Raw genomic sequence first — 10,284 nt, forward strand, 5'->3', positions numbered from 1 at the left:
TATATATATAAATATAGATATCCATCCCTAAATGAATGCTGCAATGCTATCTTTCCAAATTGATATTCTTTAAACATTATACAGAATATTATAGTAGCAAGCATTATCCCAGGTCCACAAAGTGCTACTTTTAAAAAATAAGTGCTACAGCGCTGAGCTTGGAAAAAATGTCACTCAATGACAGATCTACATGAATTTATGATTCAGTATTACCACCTTCCAGATTCTCTTTGTACTTCTTGGGACTGGTAAAAGTGTCCATTTATTTACCAGCATATTAATCCAATCAATAGCATCATAAAATTAAAAAGGATTACATTTGCATATATAAGATACCTTGAATATGACAAACAACAGACATTCATACAAATATTTCGAAATTACATACTTGGGTACCAATAACTCAGTTTTTACACACTTCCTAGATATTCAGGGTCCCATGAGCCTTACAAAAGTTACTGTAGTGGAGGACTCAAATAGAATATACCTTATTCAACAGTCACCCAAGTCAAGGTTAGGATATTCCTCTAATTGGGTCCCACTACCCAAGAAAGTAAATTTTAGTGTATATACATACATACATACATATTTAAATAATTAAAAAGTAATTAAACAAATTCTCAAAGTTGTCCTACTGAAACCAAGATATTATTGGCTGCTTGCAGTCAGTAAGTGCTATATTCCAACTTAAGCACAGACAATACGGTGGCGGTGAATACCAACCTCAACAACATTAAATATAACTGGAATTAAAATACAATTGTAAGATGGTGTAACATCTGCTTTGCACTCTAAGACATAATGCATATTAGTGTGGGGAAGAGAGGGGAAGCCAACACAGTTTTAACACTTACCCCTTCAGCTAGTTCAAAGAGTGGAACAGGTTTACCCTTACAGCTTGAGACTACTATTTTATCACCACCATCAGATGCCGTGACCAGAAAATTATCTGAAACAGGAGTTACGGACAACAAAATACAAATCATGGAACTTCATACCGCTGCCAGCAAACAAGTACACAAGTATAATAACAATCAGTGTAACTGTGCAAAAGGTTACTTAAAAGTCAAGTTACTATACCATTAAATACACTTTCAATTGGAAACATTTTCTGATTTGCTTTTGGAACAGGGAAAAATATAAAGGATAGAGCACTTCTCATGCTAATGCTCTTTTATGGAATTTCATTAAGCAACTGTTGCATAACTAAGTTAGTCTGTTTTAGGAAAAAAGTTGTCTTGTATATCCCCCCAACAAAACAAGGCAAGAGGAGGGGAGGAGGAGCATATCTGGAAATGCACCCAAAGACATGGTCCTTTCTGCCTCCCCAGCAACTCTAGCTACCGTTAAGGTTCAAAATGTTTTGTTTTTATTAGTAGTATATCTATAACTCTAACAGAAAAGCCCCATGCAAAATAGTCCGACAGTTTCTAGAACATGCAAGATTAATTTCTATTTTTTTAGGGCATCTCCTTCTGGATAGTAAACTGTATACCTTTAATAAACTATTCTGTGCTTAGAATTCTGTAGCTTAATGTTTTAGATAGCTTTTGATGCAAGTCATTAAGTAGCATCAGATTAGAGCGCAAGTACTGCAATGGGAATTTGTCATTATCCCACTGCCAATTTTAACATGTAATAAATTTTGACTAACCTTTTGAGTCTAGAGAAATAGCAGAGATCTTTAGTTTGAACTAACTAACATTAGAGTACATTAGCAACTGTTTCAATATCCATGACCCCTATGCCAATGTGTTTTTCACCTACAATCACTCATTAAGGGAAAAAAAATATGATCTGGAGCCAATGATGTGGTAGTGACTGGGATGAAAATGTAGCTTCTCCATTAGCAATATTGTAACACTCCTTTTAGAAGCGCAAACCTAAAAAATAGCAAAATGGCCTTTGACAGTTCTTAACAAGTTGAGAGATACAAACTTGATAGAACAAGAGCATAAAGTTATATGCCATCTTGTCTGTCTTACCAGTAGATATAGGCAGACAAGGTTCCTTGGGTGAATTTGATATCTTTTATTAGACCAACCCAAATGGTTGGAGAATAGTTACTGAGCAAGCTTTCGGGTTCAAAAACCCTTCGTCAGGCTAAGGAAGCTGCAGCAGTTGGTGTGTGCTCTTCCTGGATGGAATGAAAAGTAAAGAAGCCAGGGCTGGGGAGTCAGTTGCCAGGCAGATTGTAATGTATCAAAAATCCAATGTCTGTGTTTAGTCCCTGATCTCTAGTATCCAGCAGGTTGATGAAATGGAGCTCATAGGCTCGTCTCTGGGATGTGTTGTGTAAATTTCCCTTGAGGATCAGGACTGAGAGATTGGAGAGAGAGTGGCCCTCCTGTGAGAAATGTGCCCCCACCGGTAATTGGGTGTTTCTGTCTTTGATGGATTTCCGGTGTGCGTTCATTCTGGTGCGCAGTTGTTGTCTGGTCTCTCCTACATATCCTCCATCAGGGCATTTGGTGCATTGGATGAGGTATACTACATTCCTGGAGGTGCAGCTGTGAGATCCTGGGATGCTGATGGCTCTGTTGTGGGGTGTAGTAATAGTGGAGGTAGTGGAGATGTGGGGGCAGGTTTTGCATTTCTTGTCATGGCACAGTCTGGATCCTTTTGGTGTGTTCTGGGGTTGAGGAAGTTTGCTTCTGGTGATGAGGTTGGCGAGGTTCGGGGCTTGTCTGAAGGCTAGGATGGGTGGCTCTGGGAAGATCTTTTTAAGAATAGGGTCTTTTTCTAATACAGGTTGCAATTTTTTGAGGATTTTCTGTACAGGTTCAAGGGATGGGTGATAGGTCATAACCAGCAGTGTGCAATTTGTGGGTGTTTTTCTTCTGTACTGCAGCAGTTCTTCACGTGGTATCCAGGTGGCTCTTTCAAACGTGCAATCTACATCTCTGGAGGAGTGTCCTTGCTGGGTGAAAGCCTTTTTAAGATTGGTGAGGTGGCAATCCCGGGTGTTCTCTTCAGTACAGATGCGGTGGTATCTGAGGGCTTCACTGTATATCACAGCTTTTTTAGTGTGTTTCGGGTGATTGCTGGTTCTGTGCAGATATGTATGTTGGTCTGTGGGTTTCTTGTATAACTACAGACCTTGATCCCTCGCTATATTGTTGAATTTTTTGGTGAAAAGGGGAGTAGGATCTTCTTGTAGTTCTTTGTAGTAGGTGGGGTAAACCAGCAGATAAAGGAGGAGCCATAGTCATCCTAAACCGTGAGGATTACATAAAGGAAGCCAACAGACAGCTCTCTGACACCACCTACTACAAAGAACTACAAGAAGATCCTACTCCCCTTTTCACCAAAAAACTCAACAATACCATCAAATCATTTCCACCAAGATTACAAGAAAAACTACAGACCTTGATCCCCCTGCTACCTAACCCGGGGACTTTTTACATGCTCCCTAAAATCCACAAACAAGGGAACCCTGGCAGACCTATCATATCCAACCGTGGGACCCTAAATGAGGAAATATCACGTTTTGTTGAATCCATCCTAAAACCGCTTGTCACCCACAGAGCAAGTTTTGTCCAAGACACCACAGACTTGCTACGGAAACTTAAAAACATAGACCACCTTCCCAGCAACACACTCCTAGCCACCATGGACATTACCAGCCTATACACCAACATCCCACACCAGGATGGCATCCATGCCTGCCTTACATATCTACAGGAACAAGATTACAACCCAGAATACAGACCCAAAGATATCACTGAGCTTATACACTTCATCCTCACACACAACAATTTCACTTTTAATAATCAACACTTCCTCCAGATGATGGGAACAGCTATGGGCACTAAAATGGCCCCACAGTATGCCAACCTTTTTATGAGCCACCTGGAAGAAGACTTCCTCAAGAACTGCGCTATCAAACCCTCGCTGTACTTACGATATATCAATGACATCTTCATCATTTGGAGTGAGAACCTGGAATCTCTAATTGAGTTCCACCAGAAACTCAACAGTCACCATCCCTCCATCCGACTTTCTTTAGAATACTCCAACACCAACATCCCCTTTTTAGACACAAGGATCAGTATCCAGAAGGGTAAAATACAGACCACAGTATACAAGAAACCCACAGACCAACATACATATCTGCACAGAACCAGCAATCACCCGAAACACACCAAAAAAGCTGTGATATACAGCCAAGCCCTCAGATACCACCACATCTGTACTGAAGAGAACACCTGGGATTGCCACCTCACCAAACTTGCTCTGTGGGTGACAAGTGGTTTTAGGATGGATTCAACAAAACGTGATATTTCCTCAGTTAGAGTCCCATGGTTGGATATGATAGGTCTGCCAGGGTTCCCTTGTTTGTGGATTTTAGGGAGCATGTAAAAAGTCCCCGGGTTAGGTAGCAGGGGGATCAAGGTCTGTAGTTTTTCTTGTAATCTTGGTGGAAATGATTTGATGGTATTGTTGAGTTTTTTGGTGAAAAGGGGAGTAGGATCTTCTTGTAGTTCTTTGTAGTAGGTGGTGTCAGAGAGCTGTCTGTTGGCTTCCTTTATGTAATCCTCACGGTTTAGGATGACTATGGCTCCTCCTTTATCTGCTGGTTTACCCCACCTACTACAAAGAACTACAAGAAGATCCTACTCCCCTTTTCACCAAAAAATTCAACAATATAGCAGGGGATCAAGGTCTGTAGTTATACAAGAAACCCACAGACCAACATACATATCTGCACAGAACCAGCAATCACCCGAAACACACCAAAAAAGCTGTGATATACAGCGAAGCCCTCAGATACCACCGCATCTGTACTGAAGAGAACATCCGGGATTGCCACCTCACCAATCTTAAAAAGGCTTTCACCCAGCAAGGACACTCCTCCAGAGATGTAGATCGCACGTTTGAAAGAGCCACCTGGATACCACGTGAAGAACTGCTGCAGTACAGAAGAAAAACACCCACAAATTGCACACTGCTGGTTATGACCTATCACCCATCCCTTGAACCTGTACAGAAAATCCTCAAAAAATTGCAACCTGTATTAGAAAAAGACCCTATTCTTAAAAAGATCTTCCCAGAGCCACCCATCCTAGCCTTCAGACAAGCCCCGAACCTCGCCAACCTCATCACCAGAAGCAAACTTCCTCAACCCCAGAACACACCAAAAGGATCCAGACCGTGCCATGACAAGAAATGCAAAACCTGCCCCCACATCTCCACCACCTCCACTATTACTATACCCCACAACAGAGCCATCAGCATCCCAGGATCTCACAGCTGCACCTCCAGGAATGTAGTATACCTCATCCAATGCACCAAATGCCCTGATGGAGGATATGTAGGAGAGACCAGACAACAACTGCGCACCAGAATGAACGCACACCGGAAATCCATCAAAGACAGAAACACCCAATTACCGGTGGCAGCACATTTCTCACAGGAGGGCCACTCTCTCTCCAACCTCTCAGTTCTGATCCTCAAGGGAAATTTACACAACACATCCCAGAGACGAGCCTATGAGCTCCATTTCATCAACCTGCTGGATACTAGAGATCAGGGACTAAACATAGACATTGGATTTTTGATACATTACAGTCTGCCTGGCAACTGACTCCCCAGCCCAGCCCCTGGCTTCTTTACTTTTCATTCCATCCAGGAAGAGCACACAGCAACTGCTGCAGCTTCCTTAGCCTGATGAAGAGTTTTTGAACCCGAAAGCTTGCTCAGTAACTATTCTCCAACCATTTGGGTTGGTCTAATAAAAGATATCAAATTCACCCAAGGAACCTTGTCTGCCTATATCCTTAGACCAACACGGCTACAACCTAAAACCCTACCAGTAGATAAGCTTTCATACAAAATCAAAAGGAGTGGAAGCAGAATACATACAGAACTGTTCTCACCCCATTTATTAGAGCAGATTATTATTCACTGCCCAGATCTACAGTTGCTAGAGTAACCATTCCCTTTGAGACAGACCTGTCTTATAACCATTATGGGACACAGGATAGGGATTGGTATTTTAAGAAAACAAAAATAAATCTAGAAGACCTCTCTACTGTTATGGTAAAAACAGACTCATGTTGGAATTTTCCCTGCCAATCTACTGTCAAACTTCATTTTAGATTAAAGGATATTATAAAAGGGGAAAAATAAATATTCTCCACCACCCATCCCTCCCTGCCTCTCTCCCTCCCCCCCCATTTTTGTTTGTTTGTATGTTTGACAGAACTTTAATAGTCAATTCCCTGATTTCTTAGTCAGCTTTCCTTTTTGTTTGTGTTGATCTTTTACATAAAAGCAGGAGAACATTTATTAAGAAAGCTTGTTTGTAAAAACACAAATTGGCAAGGGACTCACAAGCAGCAGAGGATTTGAATGAACTTTCATGGGTTTTTTTGCAGGACAGGAGGCGAGGAAAATGCAGAAAAATGAAGCAGCGCTATTTAGACTTCAAGTCAACTACGGCACTTTAAAGCTCTGAATTAGTATTTGTATCATATTAAATCAGTCCTTTCTTCAACATCTGCACTGCTAAATGCTGTATTTAACCTTGATGATTATAACCATTGCCTCATCTCTATCCCTGCCATACTTCATCTCAGAGGTCAGACACATTTAGAACTTTGGGGAAGTAATTATAACTTGCCAGCCCACTATTTTTTGACATCCATATCATATATCAATCTCTTCCCAACACAGTGATGCCATGAAACTAGCTGATCTGTTGGAGCTATTAGTATTTTAGAGAAAATTCTCATACAGACCTTCCTAAATATACCTAATCTACCTATGTATACCCTTCCAACATAATCAAGGCTACATATAGTCCCACCTATCACAAAAGGAGTCTGAAACAAATGTGAAAGGGACTACCCAAAATAGACCTGAAACCCTGCGTGTACAATGAAGGAGTGATCTGTGGTAACATTCTCTGAGGAAGAAACTTGCATCTCAGGAACCTAACAAATACTTGAGACTTGTCTGCAAATTGCAGATCTTTCACTTAAGAAGGCTTTAAAATTAAATTTCCTACTGGACAGAAAGTTTTCGGTTTCCATTAAATACAGTGACAGCCAAAGATCATTTCTAATACCCACAGCCTGGCTTGAAAGATTAACATTTGGAAGCCAAAGCAAGTGTTCTATAATCAACTTCATATTACTTACAGATTTTTTCTGCTACCAGTAGGTTCTGTCAGCTTATTTATCACTGAAAACTACTGCACTTATTTTCAAGGCAAACAATTAAAAAACCCTTAAATTTCTACACTTGCGAGGTGACTCAAACATAGTATCAGTATTAAAAATAGATTTTCCCCAGGATCGTTAAGAAATTATTCAGAGGAATCCACCAGTATAGTTTGTTTTTTTCTGTAGCAGCTAAGCCGTTTGGCCTTATATTTAATTTGGTAGTTTATTCCCAACCCTTAATATTTCTGCCTAAGCATGCAAAAAAATATTTGCTTAAAAAGATAAAAGCAGTTCTTCCAATCAACACTAAATGAAAACTGACACCTACAAAGTGCTTCAAACCAAAAAGTTCAATAAAATTTTGCAGAACTCCCCAGACACCGTATCAAACCGATAGAGCAAAGGATATTATTACTGCCCCAACAAAGTGAGCTGACTGTAGGTGAGGAAGAATGGGGGTTGAACTGCTCCACCACTGTGATAGATGAAGAATCCCATATTTTAACATCGTCTCCTGCTGAAGCGAAGCGGATGCTTTCCTGCATGGCTGCACCTACAGGCATAAACAGAAGCGTAAAGAAAATAAGATCAGCAACAGTTCCTTGTGCTGGTTAAGATTTCTATCTGCAATCGCTAGCATAATTTTCATGATAAAATGACAAGACAGTGAGCTGAAGACATTAACTCTTATGCTCTAGATGCATCTTATTTAGTCTGTAAGGTGCATCTCTACCCTGCAAACTAACAAGTGAACTAACACAGCTAACTACCATTATGCAACCAATCTAAACAAATGGAATTTGTTGCCCCAAAGGTTAAAATACATTTCAGATGCAGTTACTTTCTATGGTACCATACCTAAACTTTTTGTATATTGCATGTACGTTGTATATGCTGAGCCTGTCAACATACTGTATCCCCCAAGTAAAACAATCGCTGTTTTAGGAAGTCAGAACCAAGAAGGAAAAAATTTTTTCCTCTTAAGCAAAGTGTTCAGAATCAGTGTCCTCATTTGAGAGACACATCCCAACCTTTGAGTATTAACTTTCAAGGGTGGAGGGAAGCGAGTGTGACATGTGAATAAATAAGTTATTAGCAAACAAAAGGTCACGAGTCTATGAAGCTACCTGGTTACCATCTGAAAACTCTTCCTCGGGCAGGTTGGGTCATTACTACAGACAGCTTCCCCATCCTTCCTTGCTTTGACCAAATGAGCAGCGGGGAGAAATACTGCTCCTTTGGTGGCTTCACACCAAGCCATGACGACTCGAGCCCCACAACAGCACATGGCACCAACCAGGCTAGAGCCCAAACCAACCCTCCAGGACAGGACACTTGGACCCTGGGGGGGGTCCTTTTTCCTCCACCTTCAGTCACATGATGTGGAGGGAGTGGGGGGAAGAAGTCCCCCCGTTTTGGTGGGGAGGTCCGGGGCACCGAACCCAGTCAGCGAGCTCTTGTCAGACGGCCCACAGGTGTGAAAGGTTGGTGACCGGGGAGTGGCGGTGATGTTATCCGCCACTTGCCTACTGCCCCGTTTCTGGGCTGGGGGGGCTGGAAGACGTGGCCCCGCGTGCTCGGCTGTGCGGCGCACGGCTAGCAGGTGGCATCGCACTGGCACGGACCAGGGCCAGGCACTGAGGTGGAGGAGACCCGGCGGGCGTCACGCGCGGGTGCCACCCAGGGGCCGCCAGCCCCGCCCTGGCAGCTGCTGCGGGATCGCCCCCCAGTCGGGCCGGGCGGGACGTACCACTTCCTTCCCCCGCCCGCTAGCACAGTTGGAAACAACCCTCCCCCCCTCCCGGGGCGCGCTTTGGAACCGCCCGAGGCGGCCGGCGGGCAGTACGGACCAGAGAGGGGACCAGGTCCGGGACACCCACCCGCACCCGAGACCCGCCAGGCCCGGCCTCCGCTACAGCGCCCGCCTCATGCCGGCAGCCCAGAGGCGCCGTGGACTTTCCGCGCCTCTTGCAACTTAACAGTCAGTCCCAACAGCCACCGCAGCGCCCTTTTCCCGTCCGGCGGCTCCGGCTACGGCGGCCCGGAGGGGCCACAAGGCGCGCGATTGCGTTCGGTTTCCTCGGGCGGTGGGGGTGGGGCTTCGTGCGCACTGGGGGCGTAGACTTGCCCTGTACAATGTCAGACGAGACTCGGGCCGCGGCCCCACGTAGCGCTGAGGCCAGGCTGGGATTAGGGGGCAAAATCCTTTTGGGATCGCCCCGCCGTCGTCCCACCCAGGGATAAGGGCCCGACTGCCGCCTCGTGCTGTTCTGCCAGCGCTGGGCCGGGCGCGAGGGGAGGCTTTCCCGCAGTGACAGTCAGGCCTGAGGAAGGTCTTGCATTGGCAGCGTGTCCGCCTTGATCCCAGCCACGCGGTCGGTCCAATTAAAGCCGGAGCCGGCCCTAAAAAATCCTTGCGTCTCGCCTCATGTCGGGACCCTTGCGGCTACACCACCACTGCGGGAATAAATTAGTCACCGGCGCATGAAGGCGGGGTAAAGTGGCACTGCAGAGGAGTAGTTCTCCACTTTTCTAGAGGCCAGGCGCTCTCCTCAGACTCCGGGGCCCCCAGAAAGTGGGAGCTCTGAGCTTTCCCTTATTTAAAAAAAAATTGACTATGGGAAAAATACTAGAGCCAAACTCGTGTGGCAAAGAACAGCTTGGGTGCTGCAGGTTCCCCTTTGACCCCGTGGTGAGGCACCCTTGAAAGGGGCTCAAAGCACTAAGAGTCGCCACAGGCTGGGGCTTGTTGCCCCTTGCGCTGCAAGCCGCACACGTGTCTGAGCACTAGCTAGCATTTGGCGCAGTCGGACTACAGGCCAGCAGGACCCCCTCCAATTCCCAGCTTCCCTCCTGCCCTCCTCCCGCTGGTAGCTGCCAGCACTGTCTGTCGCAGGGGAGCAGACAGGGAAACATTAACCGGCCTGCCCAGATGCCACTGCTGGCTGCTGATCTTCTGGCTGAGCCCACTCACAGAGCAGCAACAGTGGCTGGTTAACCTTTCCCTGCCTGCTCCCCAGGACAGACGGGGGAGGCAGCCACAAGTAAGCAGGGATCTGGGAAGGGCAGGGTGGGACAGGAGGAGCAATGGGCCTGATCTGGGCCCAGTTGGAAA

The 10,284-nt window shown here is 44.9% G+C and overlaps 1 protein-coding gene across 1 annotated transcript in view; it reads right to left on the reverse strand.

Moving 5' to 3' along the window:
- The window catches only part of NEDD1 (NEDD1 gamma-tubulin ring complex targeting factor), a 56,557-nt gene extending 47,335 nt beyond the window's left edge, over positions 1 to 9,222 (reverse strand). The window contains exons 1-3 of the mRNA XM_059726341.1: positions 9,150 to 9,222; positions 7,576 to 7,722; positions 855 to 946 (exon numbers count right to left, since the gene is read on the reverse strand). Of these exons, the coding sequence (XP_059582324.1) occupies positions 855 to 946; positions 7,576 to 7,714 (231 nt within the window). The 5' untranslated portion in view covers positions 7,715 to 7,722; positions 9,150 to 9,222. The remainder of the gene's footprint in view (positions 1 to 854; positions 947 to 7,575; positions 7,723 to 9,149) is intronic.
- Positions 9,223 to 10,284: the final 1,062 nt, after the last annotated feature.

The sequence above is a fragment of the Alligator mississippiensis genome, chromosome 4 (genome assembly GCF_030867095.1).
Source record: "Alligator mississippiensis isolate rAllMis1 chromosome 4, rAllMis1, whole genome shotgun sequence".
NCBI classification, from domain to species: Eukaryota; Metazoa; Chordata; order Crocodylia; family Alligatoridae; genus Alligator; species Alligator mississippiensis.